Here is a 27,621-nt window from a genome sequence, read left to right as displayed (position 1 = left end):
TGAGTGGTAACCGAAGGCAGGTAGGGTGTGGCTGGAGGAGGTGGGTCATCAGGGGCTGGCTTTGGGGTATATATATATGGTACCTGGTGAATGGAGTCTTTCACTCTCTCTGCTTTCTGATCATCATGTGAGCTGTTTCCCTCTGCCATGCTCTTCCGCCATGGTGTTCTGTCTCACCTGCAGCCCCAAGGAATGAAGCCAGCCTTCTATAGACTGAGACCTCTGAAACTGTGAGCCCCTAAATAAACTTTTTTTTTCCCCTAAATTTGTTCTTGTAAGGTCTTTTAGTCACAGCAACAAAAAAGCTAAAACATTTATTCAAGGTTTAAATCTAGAAAGTGCTATATTTTGGATATTGAATGTCCCCCAAAGGACCACACGTTAAATGATTGGAGAGGTGGTGAAGCCTTTTGGAGGTGGTGCCTTCTGGGAGGTCAATAGGTCACTGGAAGTGTGCCCCTGAAGGGGATAGTAGATCCCAGTTCCTTCTTCTTCCTTTTTTTTGCTCCCTTGCTCGTGAGTAGGTGAGTGGTTTTGCTTTGCCTCATGCTTCTGCCATGATATGCTGTGTTGCTGTTGGCACAAAACAATGGGGCCACCAACCAAGGGCTGGAAACATCTATAACCAGGAGCCAAAATAAACCTTTGTAAGGTAATTATCTCTGGTATTTTGTTATAGTGACAGGAAGCTATGCAGAAGGCAATTTGAAGAAATTTCAAAGACAAAACACAGTAAGGGTAAGATGATGTGAGACAGATCATTCAAGATGTCCTCAATACAGCAAATATTGAAAATATTTATTTCTAAATAATTGATTTATTTCTAAGTAATTGTAGGACATTCAAAGTAATGATTTCATTAGAGGCAATGTTCTGGATGATGATTAGATTTCCAGGCCAAAGAAGAAAATGCCACACTGCAATACAAACTAAACCCAACATTAAATAACCCTGAAAAGGAAATTATTATTCTCTATGTGAAGTGAGGAAACTTTGGAAAAGATTCTGAAAGTTTTTTTCTGGTCACTTCTGAGGGGCGATGCTAATACTTAAATTAGTCTTTTCACTTTAAACTTTTGCCTTTCCTTTTCTTCACAAGTTCTCCATCCCCTGTGCTTGGCAGTTATGTTTTGTGAGTCACACAAAGCTGGACAACAAGACACCGAAGTTACTGGGCTGGAAAAGAGGTTTCTGGGTGCCATTCCGTACCTATAATTTCCTGTGGGAGGAGATGAACTGACCGATATTCTGAGCTGTAAGAATCCCAGGAGAGGCAGGGAGCACTTTTTAGGTTCTCTCCACACCAAGAGTGTTGTGTCAGCCCCAAGAGGACCAATAGGAGGCCACGTGCATGGGCTGGATCAACTTCGTGGGTATTTGGAATACATTGAGGATGTGACTGAGGGTGGAAAGAGGTTGTTTGTGGAGAGCATCTGAAGGTCAGAGTAAATGAAAGGTGTTTTATAGAAGAACACAGCAAAGGTGGTAACCCCGAGGGCTGGGCTGAATTCATAAAACTGAACACGAGATGTGCGTGGGTGCATAGCCGGGAGCAATAATAAGAGCAGCAGCATGAGGACAAGAATGGGAGGGAGCGAGTACACGAATGGGGACAGCTTTAGACCTGATATTCAGAATTGCCCCTTGTCCTCCATTCCCACTGCCTTTGTCTAGATGCTAATCATTTATTCCACAATGGCTTCCTGGCTTGGTGCCTTTCACATTGGTTTGACTATCTCCGAATCCATCTTTCAAATTCACACGACTATAACATTAATCTTCCTGAAGCACCTGCTTCATCATGTCACCCTCTTGATCAAAATCCTATAATTCCTTCCACTATATCAATTAGAACTTGTCCGCTTGCCTTAGGGAGGCTCCACAGTCTGGCCCAAGCGGATTTCTCGAGTCTTCCTTAAACCACAGCATTCCTGCCTCTCCAAGTTGTTCACAGGATGCTCGGGAACCATGCTCCCCATTTCTTTTCACCCCCTGCATTGACATCTTCCACTTCTGCCATCCTGCCATCACCTCTACAAATACCACCTACAACCTGACAAACAGTAACTCAAAATCTATCACAGGAGACCAAACCACGGCAACTAATTGTATTTCAATCTGATAAAGTTCACAGAGCTATGTACCTACTATCATAAAGGCAAGAACAAGAAAGGTGTGAACTTCATGGGTCAGGAAAGGTGTAATATTCAATCAAGGCTTTGAAGGATGTAAAGAAGTTCTACAGGCATAAAAAGAGAAAGGTATTCCAGGCAAAGGAAATAATATGTGTCAAATTCATCGAGATTACCTTCCTATTCTTAGGACTTTCATAATTTGTACTTATATCATGAACCTCACAATTTTAATATATATGGATAAAGTATATCATTTAAAAACACATTACATATCTCAGACCACAAACTTCTTAACAGACCAATTCATATACTTCTTTTGAATCCTTAAACCTTAGCACAGTGCTAAGCACTGGACACATAGTAAAGACCACAAGATATTGAGGGATCAATCTGGCCATCTATCAACCTTCATGTGCCTCTTTATTTTTTACAAGGCAGGAAAAGGGAAACTAATATTTACTATTGACTTTTATGCCAGGCTCTGTATTAAAGTTTAACATGTGTTCCTTTGCTTAGAGAGATTAAGCAGGCAGTAGGGAGTTTTGAAAAATAAAGGTATTAGGAAAAGGGAGATGTAACAAACAGGAATGATTGAAAAGGATGCTTCTAATGGGATCTGATCCCTTCCTTGGTACTGAAGAAGGAGTGAAAAAAGACATTTTGCTTCTGAAGCTTCTCTTTGCATGAGCTTCCGCTGGATGTCCCAGTCCACGGGGCAGTAATGGTGGTTCTACTTTGATGGTACTGTGTGGGCCCCTCTTATGAGGCCCTGTGTAGCAGGGGTCGGGGGAGCAGTAGCTTTCAACTCCAGTGAACTTCCCACCCTGGTTCTGCACATCACTAGGTGTGCAACATTAGGTTAAATTCCTTAAACTCTTGAAGTCTTAATTTCCTTATCTGTGAAATGGATGCAATAATAGCTATTGCATAGAAGTACATAAGATATTAGAGGCATAAAACCTGCTATGTAGAAATGCCAATGAACCTCCCTTTTCTGTTCTCCCTCTCTCCCTACATCTACTCATTGGACATGAACAATTGGAAAATACTAGGCCAAACCAATAAAGAAAAAGTGCTTTTCTTTGGTAACATCCTATGCCAAAATTTTCTTTCCTTTTTGTGTTATAATGTAAGTTGTTCAACTTATTCTTGGAAGACTAACACTGTTTTTGGATACTTTAGGCTGTGAACCTAAAAAATAAATCCAGATAGATAAACTATCCTTCCTTTGTTGTGAAGAACATTGACACAATTTCTAAAAGTCAGAGCTCCCTGGTTTCAATTTTTTTAACCAAGTCACCAGACCATTTTTTACTTCGATGTTGAAAAAGGGGCACTTTGTAAGAAGGAAATTAATTATACTTTCTCAGTTTCAACAAGAAGCACATTTATTATATGTTCAATGAAGCTGTATTCATTTTTTCAACTGAGAAATATATTAAAGAATTTCATTATATTTGGAGAAATTTTTCATCAATCAGATTTAGCAGCCACCAAAAAGAATTCCACAATTAACCTTTTACAACATGGGTGTGACTTATAATCTCTACCCTGAGAAAAATTATTAAATATAAGGGAAAACTATTCATAGACCTTAATATTTCTTGGCAAAGAAAAACTGCTTTGTGTTTTTAAAGATATGGTGGATAATTTAAATGAAACTTACATGCCTCAAATTAGTGCCAGATGCAACACAATTCAAGCGCAAATCACTAGCTGCATCAGGTATTTCACTATGATTTAGTAAAAGGTATTCAACAATTCTGTTTCAAAGAAATCTCAAAAATACAAATATTTCATTCACAAAATGCATGGCTTGGCAGGTTTCCAGGGAAGGAATTTGCTGGAGAGAAGGTAAATTTATTGATCAAAATAAATCAAATGACTGACATTTTCCTTAGAAAACTGGCAAAACAATAGTATTCAGAAACTTAAAGTGTCACAACTTGAACCAGGAGAAAAACCTGAGCTATTATTTACCTTTATTATAGGAATCCAATAATCTCACTATCAAATACTTGAGAAATCTCAAATTAATGCTGAGGAAGTTACTTTTTAGATACTTATTTTTGACGTAGGACTTTACACAACCTTTGATATGAAATTTGGTGTTCATCAACCTTTGGAGTACTTAATCCATCTCTATCCATTGCACACTTATAAAAACTAAATAATGAGCATCTGTTAAGGGAATAGACAAAGAAGCAATCCAGATAGTTCTTCAACATGCCAATGTTACTTCCAACCCATCCAGGCAATGGTTTCCCCCCCTGCCCTTTCTCTCCCTGTTCTGGTCATACCTCCACTGTTGGCAATATTTATGGGCTGAGGCTGGTACCCTCAAAACTCTTTTGTTGAAGTCTTAATTCACAATATGGCTGTATTCAGAGACGGGACCTTCAAGGAAGTAATTAAGGTCAAATAAAGTAAATAAATGAACCCCTGATCCTGTAGGATTAGTGTTCTGGTAAGTAGCAAGAATAGACACCAGAGAGTTCCCCTGACCTGAGCTCACAAAGAGATCATGAGAGCACAGAGATATGGCAGCTGCCTACAACCCAAGAAGAGAGGCTTCAGAGTAAAATCTATTTTTCTGGTAGACTCTCCCAGCATTCAGAACATGGGAAATAAGTTTGTTACTTAAGCTACCCAGTCTGTAGTATTTTGTTATAGCAGCCCAAACAGACTAATATAGCAATTAAGAGGCTCAATGTGAACAGTTACAACAGCAGTTTCATATATATCATTTTTTAACTGCTTGACATTTTAAGGGTTTGGAATTGAGGAAGAACCCTATAGAGAAGAAGGATACATTTGTCCATAAAAGTTTCATACAGATCCTGAAGTCATTCAGTTTTTTAAAAATTTATTTTTATTGTAAACAAATGGGATACATGTTGTTTCTGTTTGTACATGGAGTAACAGCATACCATTTGCGTAATCATACATTTACATAGGGTAATGATGTTTGAATCATTGTTATTTTTTCCTTCACCCCCACCCCTCCCACCCCTCTTTTCCCACTATACAGTCCCTCCTTCCTCCATTCTTGCACCCCTCCCAACCCCCATTATCTGTCATCATCCGCTTATCAGTGAGATCATTCGTCCTTTGGTTTTTTGAGATTGGCTTATCTCACTTAGCATGATGTTCTCCAATTTCATCCATTTATCTGTAAATGCCATAATTTTATTATTCTTTATAGCTGAGTAATATTCCATTGTATTTATATACCACAGTTTCTTTATCCATTCATCAATTGAAGGACATCTAGGTTGGTTCCACAGTCTGGCTATTGTGAATTGAGCAGCAATGAACATTGATGTGGCTGTATCTCTGAAGTATGCTGATTTTAAGTCCTTTGGGTATAGGACGAGGAGTGAGATAGCTGGGTCAAATGGTAGGTCCATTCCAAGTTTTCTAAGGAATCTCCACACTGCTTTCCAGAGTGACTGCACTAATTTGCAGCCCCACCAGCAATGTATGAATGTACCTTTTTCCCCACATCCTCTCCAACACCTATTGTTGCTTGTATTCTTGATAATCGCCATTCTAATTGGGGTGAGATGGAATCTTAGTGTAGTTTTGATTTGCATGGCCCTTATTACCAAAGATGGTAAACATTTTTTCATATGTTTGTTGGTTGTTTGTAGATCTTCTATGAAGCGTCTGTTCATATCCTTAGCCCATTTGTTGATTGGGTTATTTGTATTCTTGGAGTAGAGTTTTTTGAGTTCTTTATATATTCTGGAAATTAGTGCTCTATCTGAAGTATGAGTGGCAAAGATATTCTCCCACTCTGTAGGCTCTCTCTTCTCATTGCTGATAGTTTCCTTTGCTGAGAGAAAGCTAATTAGTTTGAATCTGTCCCAGTTATTGATTCTTGCTTTTATTTCTTGTGCTATGGGAGTCCTGTTAAGGAAGTCTGATCCTAAGCAAACAAGTTGAAGATTTGGACCTACTTTTTCTTCTATAAGATGCAGGGTCTCTGGTCTGATTTTGAGGTCCTTCATCCATTGTGAGCTGATTTTTGTGCAGGGTGAGAGATAGGGGTTTAGTTTCATTCTGTTGCATATTGGATTTCCAGTTTTCCCAGCACCATTTGTTGAAGAGGCTATCTTTTCTCCATTGCATATTTTTGGCCCCTTTGTCTAGTATGAGAAAATTGTATTTATTTGGGTTTGTGTCCGTGTCCTCTATTCTGTAACATTGATCTATGTGTCTATTTTGGTGCCAATACCATGCCATTTTTGTTACTATTGCTTTGTAGTATAGTTGAAGTTCTGGTATTGTGATACCCCCTGTTTCATTCTTCCTGCTAAGGATTGCTTTAGCTATTTTGGGTTTCATATTCTTCCAGATGAATTTCATGATTGCTTGCTCTATTTCTGTAAGGTACATCATTCAGCTTTGCTTGTACTCTAGAGTCAGGGAATGTGATCAAGAGAATGGATCTCCATCACAGAAACATAGTATTTAACTATTCAATACCCCATCTGACCTCCAGCATCTTCCAAAAGATAGGCCAAGCTTAAGTAATAGTTTTCTATAACCCCCAAATCATACTAAAAGTAATAGTATCTCTTACTTTAACTATCTTACTTTAAACTCTTTACACTAACTTGAGATATATTACTGAGTGCAATACAAAATTTTTATGCATCTTTAGAATGCTTTAAAAAAGGTATTGTTGATAACATTAACAACAAATAGCTAAGACTAAAATTCACTGAGCCAAGTAATGTGTTTTTTTTAAATTAAATTTGGACTAACTCGGACTTCTTCATTTGAATAACTATATAGATTCAACTGCAACAGAACTTTGAGTATGATTTTGTGTAAAGTTGCTGAGTTTCTGTGAATCACAGCCTCTGAGCTTCCGTCAATTAGTCTGTCAACTGATCAGACCACGTCCATATATAAGGCAAATACTCAGCTATAACCAATCAAGCTGTTTCTCTGCCTCACCTCCACCTCCTTCTCCTCCACCTCCTTCTTTACTTTTAATCTATAACGACTGCCTGTCCAGAGGTGAAGCTCTCCAAACCTGTATTTGTCCAGGGGCTATCCCACTCAAGAATCAATTATTTGCTAAAATAAACTGCTCAATTCAATTTGTTTAAAGTTTTTTTTTTTTTTTCCTTTTAACTGTCTGAAGGCTTTATGTGTATTTTATTCTACAGTCGTCACACACTAGAAACTAGGAAGGTATTCTTAACACTACCACAGAACACTATTTTGAAAAGCAGAAGCGTTTCTACAACAGCCCTGCTCCCACGGCAATCTCGTTGCCCCTCTCATTTCGTCAGTGCCTTTTGCTCCTTCGCTTTCCCTCCTTTTCTGTGCTCCCCAGACCCTCTTCAGGGCCTAACAGTGCCCCGCACAAAAAGGACTTGGCGAACTTCTGGCGCGGCCGCTCCGAGCCCAGCAGCGCCAGATGGGACGGTTTTCCGCTGGCCAGAGCGGCGGGGGGCCGGGAACACCGCGCCCACTAATCGAGAAGGAGGGGAAGAAAGAAGGAAGGAAAGAAGAGAGGGAAGGGGCAAGGACGGATGAAGGAAAGGGTTCCCAGAAAGCAAGGAGCATCTGGGGCCATTCTCTCTCCAGGAGCGAACTTGGTTCAAGGTCGAAGTCAGCACTTTCCTCACCCAGACGCATCAGCGTAAGGCAAGGAATGGAGGAAGAACAAAGCCTTAAAGACCATTCGAAAGAAAGAAAAACGGTGAGAAAAAGGAGGGGGCGGGGAAGAGAAGAAGGACGCCAACTGCCTCTTTCAGGCCAGGCGCGGAGGGAAGCCAAGCGAGGCTGTTGCCATGGCGACCTCGGGGCCAGAACGGCCGCGGCCCATTGGCTGAGACGCCGGAGCCAATGAGAAGGCGCGATGTTGGCGGGGTCTTAAGATGGACGCCGGGCAGCCGCTTCCTGACCGGTGAGTAGGGCTCATCGCGGGGCTGGTATCCGACTGGCTCGGGCGCTGCGGCGGAGAGTCCGAGGGGGCCGCGGGAGGGCAGCGGAGGAGCCAGGCTGCGCGGCCTCACGGTTCCTTAGCCGGGGCGCCGGGAACAGGCCCGCGGGAGCCCCGGCGCGGCCGTCGCGGCGCCTTCCGCCGCCTGTTAGAAGCAGAGGGTTTCTCCGTCGCAGCCCGGCCAAAGTGAAAAGGGGCGAGGGGGCTTCCGGAGGGCAGGCTCCTGTTTACACTGAGGTATCCCGAGAACAGCGCCAGGTCGTGCGAACACCGAGGCTGGACCTGAGCGCCGGAGCCCGCGGCGGTCGGTCCTGTGCCCGGAGGGGGTTCTGCCGCCTGGGGACCCGGCCGAGGCTCGCCGCCCGGGAGCCCGCGGGGCTCGGCGCTGTGCAGCCCGGCGAGCCACCTCCTGCAGTCTCCAGCACCGTAAGTATTCTCGCCGCGGCGTCGCCTTAAAATGAGCCTCGAAATGTGACTGGTCCACTGAGAATCTTTCCATGCGAGGTCAAAGGTCTGGGAAGTGTTTTCCAGGCCCCGACTAAACACACACCCTCGTTCATTAACTCACGCATACTTGCAAAACCCTGTTAAGTAAATAGTTTTTCCGGATAAGCGGATTGTCGACTTAAATCTGAACTCAGGCCTGTGATTCAGTTGCACTTTATGTAACTTTTTGAGAAAAGGGAACACATTTCAGAAAAGTATATAGGACATTTACGTTGTTACCTGCACGCAAATATTTTAATTAGGCAATTAATTCCAAATCACAGTAACTGATTATTGTATAGTTACTTAACAAGGTCTTTCAGATTAATGGATGAATGATGGTTCATGGGCATTGCACAAGCATGATTAAATTTAGACATGATTTAGGTTTCTGATTATTTCCAATTAGATACAAAATAGTATAAGAGCTTTATTTGGTGAGAATGGAATTTAAATTCTGGAATATTGGAGACAGGAAACATTCATTGAACTGCTCAGGTTATGTCTTTGAGTTTTGATTTTAAGCAGCTGCCTGGTTTTCCAGGAAATATTAATTTGAATATTATTAATTTTTATGATGATTTTATTAATTCATTTGAATTATTCACATCTAAGTGTGACTTTCATGTATGTGGTTTAGTATAACATCTTACATAGCTTTTTGTATATAAAATCACAGAAAAAAAATTCTTCCTAACCAAATTTGGACAAGCTAGAATTCATTCTTCATACCTACTCTCAAATCTTTTCCTCTAAGAATATATTACCCCACTCAAATCTGAACTTTCTGTCTGAAAGTTCATAATTTAAAGCCATAGGGTTCATCAATTTGTAAAATAAGTGGATCACAATGCATTAGGGAACTGAGTTTCCTCATCTATAAAAAGGATCTGGACAGTAGTTCCTAGTGGAACAGTTGTGAAGATTTATAATAAACCAGCACCTGCCACATTGCTTGTATGCCTCTTGATGTTCTGTTTTCTGTTTTAACTGGCGTTTCCTTTCTTAGCAACCTGAGGTGCAGTCTCTCTGAAAGCTAGTAATCTTGGCTGGGTGGCCAGTTGAAGGATAGAAACCGTATCATCTGGGTTTTAATCAGGATTGGATATGACTGGTTGAGAATGGAGTATTATACCAAGAAGTGAGTGAGGTGGGCTCTGGGCATTTGTGGCACTTATAATACTAAGATCATAGGGAAACATTTTAGAGCTGCCAGACATCTCAGAGATCATCTGATCAAACCTTCATTTTAAAACTTAAGGATGGAGACCCAGACAAATATAGTGACCTGCTCAGGCCTCGAAATAATTATCTAACTTTTAGACAGTGTTTTTGCCCCTATAACCAGTAGTTCTCAATCTTTGTACAGTCTGGAACCCCTTCTTATTATGTTTTGATATCTTTTTGGGTTCTCTATTTGGAAAGATTATGTATATAGAACTATTCCCATTCATTGTTTTTCTAATAAGATTCAGGTCAGTAGCTATCAGTCAGCTTTTCTGGTGAACATGGACTCACTGAGTTTTAAGTTTCTTTACCTCAAGGTGGATTACATTGTCTCAGTGGGAGGGAAAATAAAGTCTTGGGTTTTTTAAAATATTGAAAATGACTTAGTGACCCCTGTTACCATCATGATAAAGCTTGGTAAAAACCATAGATTAGGAACCACTAAACTCTGCCTATTCTTGATACATTGTTTTCTGCCCAGGTGTACTAAATAATATCTGTGGTTGGTTCGCAAGGGCAAAAGAAAACTCAGCTACTCAAACTAGAACAATACAGAAATATTATAAATTCATAGTAAATTGTGTCAGCCCAAGAGTAAGATGTATTTGGCATGGTACACATAGAATGTTTTATAGGTTACTTGTGGATGGCATAAATCTTAACTCCAGAGGTGTGAAATGTTGAAGAAGATGATATTCAAACTCTTTTGAGAAAAAAGGAGATTCTGAATCTTTTACAATTACCTTGGAACCAAAATGATTAAATTAAAAATTATATGGATTTTAGGCTAAAAACTAAAAGCTTATGAATGAATGCGTTGGCTATTACGTGGACCTGGCTATAATGTACATGAAAAAAATTAAATGTCTATTCCTCTATCTCTTGAGAATGGCTGAATAAATTTTCTCAATTAAAGTGAAATTTGAAATTGTGTGCTTTAAAATAAAGAAATACACTTTGAAAGGCATAGGTAAGAGACACTGCAGTGAACAACAGTCATCCTCCAGAACAGCCAAAAAGGGAATAATAGGAGGCCTATTAGAAAATGCACCACTGACGTGTTTGCTATGAATAGGAATACGGTGTTTTCAAACATGAGCCACGGTAGAAGTCACTGAGCAGCCACTTCATACTGGCTGGTTTACAGTTGAGCTGCTTCTCACACAGGCTGCTCCATTTTACAGGCCTCAGTGAGGGGCAGCAGTTTTCTGTGTTTGTCAGTGGCTCCCTGAGTCTCCCTCATACTTCCTTTTTTTTTAAAGTCACAGGAAAATGGTGTGTGACTTTGAAGAGTTTAAAGAACTATGTTAAAAAAATACCTTGTTAGAATTTTCCCTTATTTTATGGATTTGGAGGTAGATTGCATTTTTTAGAGTTTTAAAAATTTTCTTCTTTAGATACACTCAGATCATGTCAGGTAAGTATCAGTGAAGACAGTTCTTAGTGGCATATCAAAGGGACCTAGAGGTCATTTCGAGAAAGTCCAAAAAGCAATAAAAAATGGATAAGCGTTTGAGGTCTGATGAGGAAAAGCCTGCCCTGCTTAGTGCAACTGAGGCTACTCTCCAGTGGTGCCTAGAGCTTGGACTGCTTCCCTGTGGAGATGCTACCACAGTGGTTCCGTGGGAGACCTTGCCACTGTTCCTTGGGGAGGCACATACCATTTAAGGTCCAAGTTGAGTGACACTTGGCTGCTATCAATAGGAACTTGCCGTCTGTATATACATGTTGCTCTATGGGTTTAGGAATCTTGGCTTGTTTTGCATACTTACATTTTCAAGGTCTTGAGTACCTGGCACAAGATGAGCATGTAAAAGATGCTGTGGACTAGAAGAGAAATGGTGCTTTCTAACATAGGCTGCACTTACGCTAAGAAATCGAAATCTGAAATTTGTTACTGTTCTTAGATGGTCTATTTTATACCAGGGGCAAAGTCTGTTAGAGCTTATTATTACTCTCCTCCCCTTTCTCCTCAGTACAGTAGAAATATTTTTATTAATGTTATAACAGCCATTTTCCAATTTTGTCATATTTTCACATGATATCCTTTGTGTTACTGAAGTAGCTCAAGAGTACTCAGTTTTGCAGCCTTTAACATCCACAGGCCAGGTTAAGAGATACAGGTTTTATGGACCTGCTTTAAAAAAAAGAAAGGAATGCATATCCTGAATAGAAAAGTAAGTTCAGTGCTTTGGAAGGACCTGTGCAAATGTGGAGACTTGAAATTTGAGCTGTGGTCTTTCAGTTTTCCTCTTGTTTTGTTGCTTCATTCAAAAAAACAAATGCCAAAATTTTTAATAAAAACTTTATGACACACTGTGGAAGTCAGGGAAATAAAAAATTTGCATCAGTTGCTAAGTGAATGCACCACAAATATTAGAAACTTCAAAACTATAGTTTAGTCTGAATCCTGCCACTTACCAAAATGATAAAAATGCAACACATAGCCTCAGAGATAATAATATCAAAAGGGACTTAATAAGGGCTGGGGATATAGCTCATTTGGTAGAGTGTTTTCCTAGCATGCACAAGACCCTGGGTTCAATCCCAGTACCACCTCCAAAAAAAAAAAGGGAACTATTTATTAAGCCCCCAGAACTTCCTAAATACTATGTTGAGTGGCTTATCTCATTTAATCCTCAGAATAACCTTATGAGCAGTGTAATTGTCCCTGTTACAGATAAAGAAACTGTCAGAGATGGTAAATGATTTCTTTATACCACTTGTGGGTGGTGGAGTTGGTATTCCAGTTGGAGCAATTAGACAGCAGAGTCCTTCCTCTTAAAAAGTGAGGATATTTTTAGAAAACCAGCAACTGATGAGGCTGGACTAAACCCACAAAAAAAATAAGATCTGATTCTTTGGACCCAAGAAGAGGTCCTTAAAAGAAAATTATTGAGATTAATGCCAAATCTCCTGATGTCTTTTTTTTCAGAGTATAGTTGATTATCTTGCTAGGTTAGTCACAATTGACTGAAAACTCCACAAAGCAGATTTCTGTCCTTCTGTTTCATTTCTTTTGATATGTAATAAATTATAAACAGTATAACCAGTTTTTCTATTTTAGACTTATTTTTTGAATGAATTGGTTTTGTTTCAATACGTATTTATAAAAATAGTGTCATAGAAACCAATGATGAAAATGTACTCAATTATCATAATTTTAGCAAATGATTACAACTCTGATTTTTTTTAGAAATGTTTATTAAAATTAATGATTCTACGAATGGCATATGTTCTCTCTACCAGTGATTCTACCAATTAGTAGACAATTAATGCTAATTATCCTGAACTTTAACTTTAGTTTTCCAAATATAGTATTGTTACTAAAAAAGCTGTATGCTTTGTTAAGCTGTTAGAATTATATTTCATTTAGTGTCAGTTTAGCAAATGGTATAAAATAGAAAACTAGGGTATTCTTTTTACTATTATACCTTATTCACATTGCTTAGTCAATTTAAAATTACCCTTTAAGTAATTCTTTCCCTGCTCTTTAAACAGTTAAGTTCCCTAAAAGTTTTCTACATTCAGACATGGGTGAAACTTCCATCTTTATTTACTCTACTTGGCATAGCTTGGAATATAATACTTGAATTCTTAAATTTCCTATAGAATATATCATTAGACATTTCACATTCTTGAGCAATTCTCTCCTGAATTTCATGTTTCAGGATAAATTTATTCATATATTAGCAAATTGAGGTCTTATTTCCTTTAGATGTGTGTTGTAACAAACTAGTTTAAACTACTTTTAAATGTTTCTTTAACTTACTGAAGTGAAGGTTTTAGCTATTTTAATGTGGAGGATGCATCACATTTTATATTTAAACAAGTTTAGACAGACTGTTCTCTAACCATTGATAAGACTTCCCAGGCTTCAGGGGCGTTTTTTAAAATGATTTTGAAATTGTTTCCATGGCTACTTTGTATGTCTACATTCATTTTTTTTCTTCTAGAAGAAAAGATGTGGAATGGACTGCTGCCTCCTGGCCTGAATGAAAGTGATGTTGAATCGAGTTCTGAAGACGAAGTCACACTGGAGAAGTCTGAACTTGACTTACAGGAAGATAAGGAGGATGGGGCTAATAGAGACACAGAAATCTCAAGTTTCCCAGCAGATGGACCAAAAACAGAAACAGAGGCCAATGCAGATGCGTATGAAGAATGCCCTTCTGGAATTCCTTTAAATTTGTGGAATGTAGGTTTTTTCCTAACATGCTCACATGAAAACCTGTGTGTGCATGCGTGTGCTTAGTTTCTCTGCCTGGTCAGTGTGTGTGTTCTTATGATGAGTGGATAGGGATGGTGGGCTTTGAATGCTTTCACTGCCCTTTGAGTCATCAGCCACTTAGATGCTTTTCATTTTTACTTTGTTTTTCATAAAAAGTGGAAGGAATACATTATTTTGCCTGATGTGTGGTATATGATGGGTTTCTAACTTCATTTTATCTATCTATGAGTTATTGCATTTCAGTCTCAACTATCCAACAGCTTTTATCAAAACAGATGAACTTCAAAACTCAGGTTCTATCTTCAGGGAATAGTGTATCTCAAGAACTCTATTTTCAACCTTATAAATGCCAGAATATAAATATTTTTATTACTTAACACATTTGGTTTTTAAATGCATGTTTTTCTTCAAAATATCTTTGTTTCTCAGTGTTTTTTTTTTTTTTTTCTTATTTTTACTTTCACATAGAAATTTCAAGAATTGCATAAAAAACATTCTGAACAGAAAACCTCAGCTTCACGATTCAGAGGGAAAAAGAGAAAACGCTCCAGAAAAGGTTTTTCTCTTTTGCTTTTTGTTTTACATTCACATTGTCTATAGTGCTAGTGTTGAATTGTGACTAATTGGGTTAAATAATTTTTTGAAAATATGATTTTAAAATAATAAGCCAAATATTTAAATATTGATGCTTTGTGAATTCTTTTCAGATAAATTGAAGAATGAAAAAGAATCTCATAGGTAGGTAGAATTTAAAATAGTTGTCTATTCTAGGCAGTATTTGTAGAACTTGTCCAATAGCTCAGCTATTAATCTCTGATCTTGATGAAATATAAAAACTAGTAATTGTAGTAACCAATTAAAAATAGTAAAAATAAAAATGAATAAAATAATTTTTTGTCTTTTTGCAGTGAACAGCCTTTAAATGAAACCCAATGGAAGGAGCTTACTCAGTACTTTGGAGCCAATGATAGATTTGAACCGCCTGTTAAAAAGAAAAGGGTTGACAAGGTAAGATCTTTTAGTATCTTATGTTTACTAGTAGAATATATTTTTGATTAGCCTTGCCTAAGGTACTTGTCCATTAGTTCATCCAAAAGTGAATATGCTAATTGTGTACCAAAAAGATATAGAGAAACATTTTTTAAAAAGTGTTAAAAAGGAAAAGAACAGATTATCGCAACAAAAATTAAAATAGGGCCTCACTTTAGCTTGAGAGGTGAGGAAAAGCCTTTCTCAGAAGATGCCATTTCGGTGAGACCTGAACAGTATGAAATGACCAAAGAATGATCATTCAGAAGCAACAACATAGGTAAAGTTATGGGGAAGGGTCATCAGGCACCTTTAAGTAACTGTAAGAAAGCCAACCTGGCTGAACTGTCATCTGCATGGAGCACAGTTACCTAAGTTAAGATTGGAAAGACTGATGGACAGGGACTTGAGTAGGACTTCAGAGGGCATAGTCATGAAGTGGGTTTAACTCACAGTGCAGTTGAGCCTCTTTAAAGGGTTTTATGTCAGAAGAATGACTTGATATAATTTTAGGTTAAAAAGATTGCCGCAGCTCTTACTGGAGAAATCAATTGCGAGGCAACAAAAGTAGATGAGAACAGAACAGTTAAGAAATTTCTAGGCATGAGATGATGGTGAATTGAACAAGAATGGTGCTGCTGAGGATGGAGAAAAGTGGGCGGATCTGAGGCATAGTGTAGAAGTAGAATTGACAGTATTTGACTGTGCATGGCTTGTAAGGTTCTGAAGAATAGGAGGAAGAGGAAACCAAGGTTGTGCTTTATGTAGTGGTGGGCACAATAATGCCAGTTATGAAGATGAGAAAGTTTGGGAGGGGAAAAGATTTACACTGGAGCCTATTCAGAATTCAGTTTGGGTCATGGGTGTTAACTGGGATATAGGAACAGAGTAGGCACTTAATAAAATGTGATAGGAGGCTTGGAAAAGAGCCTGAGGTTGAGGTACATGTTTTGAGTTTCAGTCTGTAGAACCTGGTAAAGGTTTGAATGGAAGAGTAACTCACATATTCACATAGCAGGGTGTTGGTGGTGCAGAATGATAGGGAGATGGCTGAAGCCCAGGTGTAATGTCTCCTGTGTATAGTGTAGATTTGTGCGTCTTACATGAGTCATTGCTGTGTAGGCATCTGTGTGCCATTTTTTGATCAGTTGGTATTTCTTGTGACAAATCCTCTGGTTTTAAATCCATCATTGGGCGGTTTTGTCACTGAGGGTACATACATCAAGCAACTGTCACGACAGAATTTTACATGTGAATTTTTATTTTAACTTTGCAAAGAATTACTATCCAAAAATAGTCCCTAGAACACTGGGTAAGTGGAACTAAGATTGCTTTCTGCTGCAGCTAATTATTTCTTCTGAGCAATCTCCTTTAAGCATGATGCAAAAATGCTAAAATTTCTAACAAAGAAAGATAACTGGTAGGGTTGAAAGTAAAACTCAGGTTTCATGACCCATTCTCAGTTCCCTAGGTTCACTCTAGAATGGATGGTGACTGTTTGCCTGTGTCATTGCCATGCTCCTGACCCTTGAGATTCTGGTGGACTTGGAGAAGGGCTTTGTGAAGGGGGATGTTCTCGATTGTAACAGATCTTTTTAAAATATAAGGGAGGAGAATGGTACTGAGCATTCTGATCTAAGTGCCATCTGTGGCAGATTTGGAGAGTCCAGCTGCTTGATTGGATTGTTCATTAAGAAATAAATGGTTAAATTGGTTCTACTGGGCATTTGTTTTTGAAGTTTTACTTATGAATTCGGTGATTTGCAATTAGAATGTTTGTTATGTTTCCTCACAACTACTGATTAGATTATCTAAATTGTTTTAGTGAGGTTAAAGCCACAAAATGAACTTTTCAGGCATTCTAAAAACTAGAAATTTAGAGAATATTTTTTATAATCTATCTTAGAGATTACATATGAAATTGTACCATCTTAAGCCTGGCTAGTTATACTAGCTCTTATTCATTGTCTGGAATTTGTAATTTATGTGAAGTTACTTTAGTACAGAATTCTAGAATTCTTTATACAAAAATCTTTTAAATAACTCAGGAACTGGTGTTCTATTTCACATTATGCACTAGCTATGTTCTAGAAGAAAATAAGTCAAATACCATTTTAAAAGTGAGATCTTCTGTTTAAGGGAAATTGCTGTAAATCCTGTTGTAATTACCCGTTGATCTATTTTATAAATCTGGGTTTTGTTAATGCAGACATTCCTCTGTGTGGCAGCTGGCTAAGAAAGTTATGACAATTTTCTAAACAAGAAAACTGATGCTGGCCAGGATTTTGCCAGCACTTCATATTCTACAAATAAATGCAAACATAAAAGGGAAGGAAGGATTTAGTGAAGCCAAATTATTTCATGTTCTCTTGGGAGTTCAGTGTAATTGCATGCCAGTAAGTCCATGCTCGTACTTTGATTTGGGATTGTGGTTTTACATGTCACCCCCTTTGCTGTGGTGCTAAAGTCTCTGCTGTGAATCCAACAGAGTAAATAAACTTTAAAGAATGTCCACATCGGAGGCACCAAGATAAAAGCTATGAGTAAATGTAAGTTCAGCAGATAGTAGCTGCTGTTCATGAAATCTCGTGAGGATCATCAAAACCTGATGCAGCCTGATGCAGCATGGATGAACCAGCATGGATTTTCAGTCTATTATTTTATTTCTCTGGAGCAGAGGCTGATCTGTTATGATATCTCAGAGAGCCTTTTAATTTTGTATTCACTCAACCCTCAGTAATGGTAAAGCAAAACAAATTTCTTAATCTTGTGTCTGTCCCACAGTGTTTAGTTTTTGGAATACTGCCAATCTGAAACTGTTGCTCAGCCTAGAAGGTGTATTTATAGCACTCCTATCACCTGCTTGTCGGACAGTGGAAGGAGGCTTGTATTTTTTAAATTGCAATTTTCCTAATATCCAAAACTGTTTCAAAATAGTCTTTGTATTAAATACAGCCATAATTGTGTTTCTGGCAGAAGTTCTGAGACTTGCTAATAATTCTGTAATGATAACATAATTATTTTAAATCTGTGGGAATTTCTGTAGAATAACTTCACTCGTCAATTTCATTATAAATGTCTCAAGTGTTCTTTAGTTAAATCAATTTGATTAGTTAGCACTCATTATTGAAGGAGTTCCGATAGTCTGTGGATACTTTTTGACATGAAAGCCAAAAGTACTTTAATAATTTTTACAGTAATTGTACAATGTCTGATGGTTTTTAAAAGGTGTTCATGAGCGGAAACTGCTATTGTATGGTGGAGCTCTTTCAAACTGGTAAAAAAAATATCTTTTCCACCCAGGTCTTATGTGCAACTGCAGAGCATAGATCAGATAAAAGCCTTGGCTGCCTTCTCTTGGGCAGGAAGGAGCAGGAAGGCGGAGCTGTGGGGTGTGTTGTGGGGTTACCTGGAAGCTCCCCTGGTATCAGCTACAAAGCGTTCTCTCTTGATCCCTATGTGATCCCTGTGGGGCAGGTAGGCAGGGCCAATATTATTCTCACAATAGAGATGAAAGAACTGAAGCCAGTGTGATTTGCCTACAAAACAAACAGAGCAGGTAAGAAGTGAAATGAGAGTTTAAACAGTCATTTGGTCCTAAGTCTAGATTTTTCTTTAACTGCTGAACTTAGTTTTTGCTTTCTTGATTCAACTTTATGTATAATTTTATACATAAAGGCAAAAAAATCGTATTTGTAAATGTGTGCTATATGTTTATATATAAAGGTTGTTTCCCCCTCTTGTTTATGGAGAAATCATCTCATTTTCTCCTAGATAGTTGAGTCCAGTTATAGTAAAGCAAACTTCAGTAGACAATTAATTTGTTGTTATGCTTCAGAAGCTCAGTGAAGTATCAAAATAATATTTAGTAGTACAATTTTCATAGAAATATATTGTGATACAGTTTGACCTAAAAACCTTTAATCACACAGTAAAGGATATTCTGCAAATACATATTTGGGCAATTGGTCTACAGTTTAAACCTGGTACCCATAAATTTCTTACTTGTGTAGCCATATTCTTGACATCTGCAGCAAAACTTTACTAATTAGAGGTTAGTAATTGCCTCATGGGAACCTGTGAGGTACTGCCCTTAGGTGAATTTTCCACCTGTGGACAAATTGCCATTCCTCAGTTAATCTGTTTGTGCTGATACATATCTTGACCTGAATTTTCATTCTAGCCAAAAGGCAAGTTAGAAGCACACCAGAAGCATCACCACGGTCAGCGGTGCTCTGCTTCTTGCCTCTTCTCTGGTGTGGAAGATGTCCTGAACAAGTTACTTAAAGGCTGCTCTTGGGTTCAGTTTAAGACTTTTAAAAAAACTTTAATACTGAAATCTTATTTCATGGGACTCTTTACTGACTCAAAATTGAATTCTTGGGTCTCTGGATGTGAGCCCTTGAAGAACTATGACAAGGTCTATAGTCATAGAAAGAGAAGCTTTCTCTTTGCATTGTGATATCTGGATATTTAGATATAGGAGCAACTTACTGTTTTGAATGAGTGATCATTATATTCTGAAAATGTGACTAGATATTTTACATGTAGCTTCTTTGATCCTGACCATAACATTGCAGAGAGTGTGGTTTTATTCTCATTTCAGGTATTCAAAGTACCTTCACCTCAATGGGGTTAGAAACTCACCCAGGATTGCTTAGTTCATAGGTGTAGGAGCTGATTTCTGAGCCCAGATCTCATCTCCCGACCTATGCTCTTTTTAAACTGCTGTGAACTTAGGGTCTTAAGGAGATGGGAATGTTTTATAGAAGAATTTTTTTTTATTAATATAAGCATTTTGAATGTATTTGGAATGTTACTGTGTTCTTACAGAAACAGAAAGCTTGGGTGTCCACATGGAACTATAAAATTTTTAAGGAGCAATTATATTTTACTTTAGTAAATTATCAGAAAGAAGGGAAGAAGAAAGGAAGAAATAGTTTTATCTAGCAAAAGTTCATGAATGTTAAGGAAAACAAAGCAAAACAAAAAACTTGAACTAAAACCAAAGTTGGAAATGCAGTAGAAAGCTAGGATTTTATTCTTGGAGGAAGTGTTAGTCATTCAAGCCAGTCCTTTAATTATCTTTGAGGAACTGAGGCTTATAAGTACCTCATCTACTCAGAACTGTGACCACATTTTGCTATTCTGAATGACTGGGTGAATAGAAAACTTTTGATAGTGAAAAGATCGATTTGTAAATTTAACTGATTAATTTTTAAGTGAAAATTATACCTTGAGATTTAGTAGTTAATATGAGTTTCTAAAAAGGAGGAGTGTTTTTGCTTTCTCTCCTTTGTGTCATTAAATTTTAAGCTGTAGCTCCATGGTAAACAAAGGGACATTAACAAGTTGAGAATAACTCAGCAGACTGCTTATTTATTCTTGGGTGTTAGTAGCAAGAATTGAGTGGATTCCTCTTCCCTCACTTGTCTGTGGTCCTTCTAGGTTCTGGTATAAGGGATACAACATCTGGTCTTTAATCTCAGGAAGCCTAGATAATTGGAAGGGAACGAGCAAGGCAGGTTTACGAATGGATTCCTGAGCAGGTTGCCGAATTAAAAGATTGGAGCAAGTCTGGGTTGACTGAATGATGGATGGGCTCTGAGTTGAGGTGTCAGACTACCTAGAATTTGTGATGCAAGGGCAATTGAATTTGATACTGATGTTTTGTTTCATCTATCTCAGTATCATTTGAGGAGATAATATTTTGCACAGGAAGGGGAGGCTGTCAACATTTTTAAAATGACTATTTCCATTGTAAGTTAAATATTAAATACGAAGTTCTAGATGCAGGTAAACTAAACTCCTGGAGCCCAAGATGGGCATATTTCACATGCCCTCAGGGAATATATATTTTAGTAACTAGATAGATTTTGAGTAAACAAGTGTCATAACGTGTGTCACCCACCCTTTTTTAATCATGGGGGCATTATTACTTCAATGTTACTGTTGTGGAATTCCCTTGGGGTGATTTCAAAGCAGTGGATATGTAATGAATGTTCCCAGTATGGGTGGGTCCTGCAGTATGGATGCAAAAGTTGATACTTCACTGTGAATATTCTCTCAGTGAGTGAGTGAGTACCTCTTATGTGGGAGGAACTGACTGGATTTGGGGACACAGCATGCCAGTGACACAAAGAGTCTGCCCTTACTGAGCATAGAGCCCAAGAGAGGAAGATAGCATGTCAGATCAGTAAGTGCTGAAGGGAGACAGGAGGGCCAGTGACAACAGAGTGATGTGCAGGCTGGTGTGGGGCACGGGAGAGGGTGGCAGACTGAGAAATTACATAGGGCCATAGATAAGGTAACATTTGATGTAAGCCTGAAAGAATGATTAAGAACATTCATAGGGAAGCACATCAGAGGCACGAGAACGTTCATAAAATGGTAAATGTGACCAGAGATTAGGAAGCACAGCATTGCCAAAGATGAGACTGAGAAAAATCTAAGTCATGCAGACAGAACTGTGTTAGTCATGAAGTTGATCTTGCATTCTGGCACAAGTTCCTTAGCTTTGCTTGGACCAAAACAATTCATGGATTGGCTCTGCGCACAGACCACGACGTGGACCAGAGCTGGAGTGGCACTGCCCTTGACTTCTGAGGAGCGTAGGATTAAAGCTTCCTAACAAGGAAGAGTGCTAAAACGTGAGTCCAGGGTGTCCAGAAGACTTCTGCAGAAAATCTGGAGAATAGACAAAAACGGGAAGAGGGCATTAGAGCCGTGTGGCCTAGCTAGGGTCAAAGATGATGAAGGGCCATTGATGAGGATCTCTAGCTGCTGTTGAGATCAAGTGAGAAAGGTTGTTGACCTCCCAGGCCCTTAGGTGGGTTTTTGAGAAGGAATAGGCTTCACTTAATGATGGACATTGGTGATGACCTCACTGGACTGCTTCTCCAGTGTTTTGTTTTTAATGTTAATTTTGTTGTTGATGTTCTAATTAGTTATTCATGACAGTAGAATGCACTTTGATCCATCATACATAGATGGAGTATAATTTCTCATTTTTCTGGTTGTACATGATGTGGAATCCCACTGGTTGTAGAGTTATATATGTATATAGGGTAATAGTGTCTCAGATTACAGTTTTGTTTTTTAAGTATCATTTCAACAAGGCTACCCAGGAACAAATTTTCTCTCAGTTGACTTGAATAATCAAGCAATATACTGATGGGAGAGATGTTCTTAGGACTTCTGTTGTTACATAAGGAGGGAGAAATCTGTAAGATAATATTAACTGAATATGTGGTTGTTTAAAGATACCCTAGGGAAATCATTGTTAGAATAAGATTTTCTTACAAGAAGCATATGTTAGACCATTTTTTTTCGTAGTAGTAGTTTTACATGACAGTACATTTGACACATCATACATAAATGGAGTATAACTTCTGGTTGTATGTATTGTAGAGTTACACAGGTCATGTAATCATATATACACATAGGGTAATAATGTTCTATTTGTTCTGTCATTCCTGTCCCCATACCCCCTGCCCTCCTTTCACTCCCCTCTGTGTAATCCAAAGTACTTCTATTCTTCCCTATCCCTCCCCTTCCCTTCACCTTATTGTGAATTAGCATCCGCATATCAGAGAAAACATTCCGCCTTTGATTCTTTGGGATTGGCTTATTTCACATAGCATGATATTTTCCAGTTCCATCAGTTTACTGGCAAATGCCATAATTTCATTCTTCTTTAAGACTGAGTAATATTCCATTGTGTATATATACCTCAATTTCTTTATCCATTTATCTGCTGAAAGGCACCTAGGTTGGTTCCATAGCTTAGCTATTTTGCATTGAGCTGCTGTAAACATTGATGTGACTGCATTGCTGTAGTATGCTGATTTTAAATCCTTTGGGTATAAACCTAGGAGTGGGGTAACTGAGTCAAATGGTGATTTCATTCCAAGTTTTCTGAGGAATCTCCCTACTGCTTTCTAGAGTGGTTGTACCAATTTGAAGTCCTAACAGTAATGTATGAGTGTACCTTTTTTCCCACATCCTTGCCAACTTATATTGTTGCTTGTATTTTTGATCATTGCCATTGTGACTAGGGTGAGATGGAATCTCAGTGTAGTTTTGATTTATATTGAACATTTTTTCATATATTTGTCAATTGATTATGTTTCTTCTGTGAAGTGTCTGTTTGGTTCCTTAGCCCATTTATTGATTGGGTTATTTGTTTGTTTTTTATCCTGGAGATTAATGCTTTATCTAAGGTGCATGTGGTAAAGATTTTCTCCCATTCTATAGACTCTGTCTTCATGTTACTGATTGTTTCCTTTGCTGTGAAGAAGCTTTTTAGTTTGATTCCATCCCATTTATTGATTCTTGATTTTACTTCTTGCATTTTAGGAGTCTTGTTAAAGGAAGTCAGTTCCTAAGTATGCGTGGTGGTGATTTGGGCCTACTACTTCTTCTGTTGGTCGCAGGGTCTCTGTTCTAATGCCTAAGTCCTTAATTCACTTTGAGTTGATTTTTGTGCAGGGTGAGAGACAGGGGTTTAATTTAATTTTGCTACATATGGATTTCCAGGTTTCCCAGCACTGTTTGTTGAAGAGGCTTGCTTTTCTCCAGTGTATGTTTTTGACCCCTTTGTCAAGTGTGAGATAACTGTATTTATGTGGATTTGACTGTGTCTTCCTTTCTGTACCATTGGTCTACATATCAGTTTTTGTGCCAGTACCGTACATGCCATTTTTGTTACTAAGGCTCTGTAGTATAATTTAAGGTGTTAGGCCATTTTAAAAAAAATTATTTTCTTTAGCAATTATTTTTACAACTCTATTTATTTATTTATGTCAGAGCATCTTTCCATAAATGTGTGTTGAGTTCTGCCTAGTCTGGTAACCCCATGAATATTATAATTACAAATTTTTGAAGCATCTTTAGTAAATTAAGAGAATGCCATAGGGAAATGAAATGTGATTTACTCCCATATTTAATATTCAACTTAGTCCTCTTAGTCAAATATGATGAAGGGTTGTTGAGTGAAAATCTTGAGCTATAGGGGACAGCCTTGCAGGGTCTGAGCAAAACTATATTCATGTAACTTAAGTGTGGCTAAGTTAGGGAGTTCAGAACTATGTTTCCTCATCTTTAAAACAGGGTAACAGTATTATTTTATGGAATTATTATAGGGTTAAATGAACTTTCTTACCAGTACTAAACCCAGGATCTACCACATGAGAAGCTCTTCATAATTTTTAAATATTATTACCATGAATAGTGTTATTATTAAGGGAAAGCATTGTTTTTGGAGTCACAAGAATCCAATTTGCATCTTCTTTTTATTGTTAGTTAAGAATTATATGATCTTGGGTAAGTCATGTAATGTTTCTGGGACTTTCCATTTGTGAATGGGATAGTAACAACCACCAGATAGGGTTATGTGTGATACATGCAGACCATTTGGTGTAGTCCTGTGACATAATGTTGGCTAAGAAATGCATGCTTTTCATTTGTACCCTTAATTTTTAGATTTCTTTCTTTTATAGTCAGGTCTTGAAAAGCAGATAGACCAGGCTGTGGAGGAATGGGATGTGGAGAAGGCTGAAGAACTCAGCAACCAGCTTGCTACTCGAGAGGTGGGTCAGACCGATTCCAAACTGTATTTCATTGTTTTCTAAAATGAATATGCACTCTTTTTGTGATCATTAATAAGCTCAGTATTAACTAAAACTTAATGTTGGAAACAATCCATACATTGATATCCAAACCCTACTTTTACATACCTAGATTAGAGTGTTTTTCCCAGATATGATTAAAAGACTAGCTTTCTTAGTTGTAGGTGAACACGATACCTTTATTTTATTTTTATGTGGTGCTGAGGACGGAACCCCGGGCCTCATGCATGCTAGGCCGTGCTCTACCGCTGAGCCATGACCCCAGCCCCAGCCCCTTGTGTCTTTAACTAAGTTTAACTCTCCCCAGGGCATCCATACATTCCGAAGTCAGCCCTCAGCCTTTCCTTAAACCTATTACAGTGCTTTTTACTGCTTACTCTGCACAGCCCTCTCAGCCCTAACGAATCGCTTACCTTTTCTCCTTGTAGTCCATAGTATAAGAAAACAGGTGTTTTGAATATTCTTTTTCCAACTACAGAAGGCAATAGGAAAATTATGCTTCTTGGGAACAAGGGGATTCTTCCCATTGAAAATTAATATCCCACATAGACTGAAGAGCTCATTTTGGCATGCATTTTGTTGTTGTTTCTGTTTTGTAATTTTTGTTCTTTCTAGGAAAAAGAAAATATCTATCCTAGTTTTTATTTTTAGTGCCTGGATCTTTACTTATTCTTAGGCCTAACTGCTCCTGTGCTTAGTTATGTATAGGACATTGTTGGGCCATCTGTGTGAACTGCTGGCCATGTGCAGATTCTAGCTCACTTGGAGGTGAGATTTACTTCTAGAGATCAGGGATAAACTTATTATCTCTGTGGACTATTCTGTGGAAATACTGTTGAACTCTTCCATCATCAGATGCCCGCCCCCCCAAAAAACAAAACAATAACAAAAAATTTACCATTAAATGGTTGTTGTGACTTTTGTGTATGTGTTTTCCCCCCCCTTTTTTTTTTTTTGCTGAATCTTGTAAATTTTATATTTTCATGTGGGGAAAAAAGTTGAAAAGAGATCCTTAGGGATTCCAGAATTACCTTTTTTTTATTTAATCCCTTTAAAATTATTTTTCACATTAAATACTTCTGTTGTATAATTTGTGTGCATATATGTGTTAATGGCTAATATCATGGAAACTATAAAGCTGTGGACTTCATTTAGGGGCATTGACCAGCAGCATAAATCATAGTTACATGGCTTTTAGGAAAATAAGCTGACATTTTTTAAAAAGTTTTTCATTGCAGCAAAACATACGTAAAATTTTCCTTTTGACTCATTTTAAGTGCCCATTCAGTGGCATTAAGTATGTCCTCTTCAATGTGCAGCCCATCACCACTGTCCTTCTCCAGAAGTCTCTTCATCTTGCAGAACTGAAACTCGGAACCCATTCAGCAGTGGCCTCCTGTTCTTCCCTCATGCAGCCCAGGACAACCCCCGCTCTGAACATGACTCTCTCTCATAGATACATACCTATGACAAGTGGAATCATGTTGTCCTTGTGATGTGACATCTTCAGAGTCTATCAATGTCCTAGTATTTGTCAGAATTTCCTTCCTTTTTCAGACTTACCAATACTCTGTAGGTATTTGTTAGACTTTGGGTGTTCGTTATGTTTTGTTTATGCACAACTGAATGTTGCTGCTGTGAACATGAGTGTACAAATATCTTTTTAAATCCTGTTTTCAGTTCTTTGAGTATATACCCAGAAGTGGATTTGCTGCATCACAAAAAGTTTATAATATTTGCTTTTTTCTTGTAAGACATCTTCCTTTCTCATCTTGTAATATTTATGCTCAATTACTCATAATAACCATGTTACAATTCATTGGGTATAGGTCTCATAGGATATAATAGCAATAGTAATGAACTCTGCTTTGGAACAGAAAGACAAAGGTATAACATTTTGTTTTATTTAAAAAATTTTTTTATTCTAATTGCACATGACAGTAGAATGCATTATGCATTTTGATAGATCATACATAAATGGAGTGTAATTTCTCATTTTTCTGATTGTACATATTGTAGGATTTTAATGAAATGAATTTGATAGTGTGTTGACTGGTACCACAAACTTAGTAGAATTTTAGTGTTATAGTAGCTTCTTCAGTATGTCCCTACCTGAAAAACTGTGTGCCAAAGATAACCTTTTAAAAATTCCACTCAATAAACATAGCATCTGTTGTTTCTCTGCAAGTAAACTATCTGGCACTTGGAACTTATATTTCCGTAGAAGTGCTGTTAAGAATAGTGGCTTAGTTTCTTGGCCAGCTTGAGAGTGTAGATGATTCATGAGATAGCCAAGTTACACCAGTAATGTATCCGATCTCCAAATTCTGTAGACCTGACCATGTAATCATCAGGGAATGGTGGGGAGGGGCAACGCTTGTGTGGCTGGAAGAGGCTCCAGTGGGTAGGTATTTTTCATGGCTCTGACAAGGGGCAGTCTAGTAAGACATGCCGGTGGGGATAGGGAGCAGTGGCTCAAGATCTGAGGGGGCTTTCAGGGACTGGAGAGCACACAAGACAGCAATAATCAGTCACTGGTCTACTTCACACTTAAGTTGGGGGTTATGGAAGCTGGTGGCAGTGTCATTTGAATCAGGAACAAAAGGCCATCAGAGAACTGGTACTTAAATCTATCACTGGTGATGACATATTCCATATTGGGTTATATGTTGAGCAAGTTTCTCTTGAATCCCTTTCAAAATTCTGGGGCTGGGGAGATAGCTCAGTTGGTAGAGTGCTTGCCTTGCAAGCACAAAGCCCTGGGTTCGATCCCCAGCACTACAAAAAAAAAAAAAAAAAAATTCTAGAAATGTGTTACTGGTTGTTCTCTGATGCTGGCTGGTCTGGAATCACTAGATAGTTCCAGTAAAGCCTAATATAGTTGTGTAAGAAAAATAAGCAGGGCTGCACTATTGCTGT

General features: G+C 38.2%; 1 protein-coding gene across 3 annotated transcripts in view; it reads left to right on the top strand.

The window, feature by feature from the left end:
* Window positions 1-7,910: 7,910 nt before the first annotated feature.
* The window catches only part of Fam204a (family with sequence similarity 204 member A), a 31,703-nt gene continuing 11,992 nt past the window's right edge, over window positions 7,911-27,621 (top strand). Inside the window, exons 1-6 of one of the 3 annotated variants that reach the window (XM_047553845.1) lie at window positions 7,911-8,064; window positions 13,770-14,011; window positions 14,513-14,600; window positions 14,752-14,782; window positions 14,953-15,052; window positions 24,574-24,663. In XM_047553845.1, coding sequence (XP_047409801.1) covers window positions 8,004-8,064; window positions 13,770-14,011; window positions 14,513-14,600; window positions 14,752-14,782; window positions 14,953-15,052; window positions 24,574-24,663 — 612 coding nt within the window. In that variant the 5' untranslated portion in view covers window positions 7,911-8,003. Of the gene's footprint in view, window positions 8,065-8,093; window positions 8,527-13,769; window positions 14,012-14,512; window positions 14,601-14,751; window positions 14,783-14,952; window positions 15,053-24,573; window positions 24,664-27,621 lie in introns of those variants that run through there. The other 2 variants (XM_047553846.1, XM_047553847.1) reach the window with 2 other exon arrangements.

Source organism: Sciurus carolinensis, chromosome 5 (genome assembly GCF_902686445.1).
Source record: "Sciurus carolinensis chromosome 5, mSciCar1.2, whole genome shotgun sequence".
Taxonomy (NCBI): domain Eukaryota; kingdom Metazoa; phylum Chordata; class Mammalia; order Rodentia; family Sciuridae; genus Sciurus; species Sciurus carolinensis.
The sequence above is the reverse complement of the archived record's forward strand: the minus strand, read 5'-3'. Positions and strand labels throughout refer to the sequence as shown.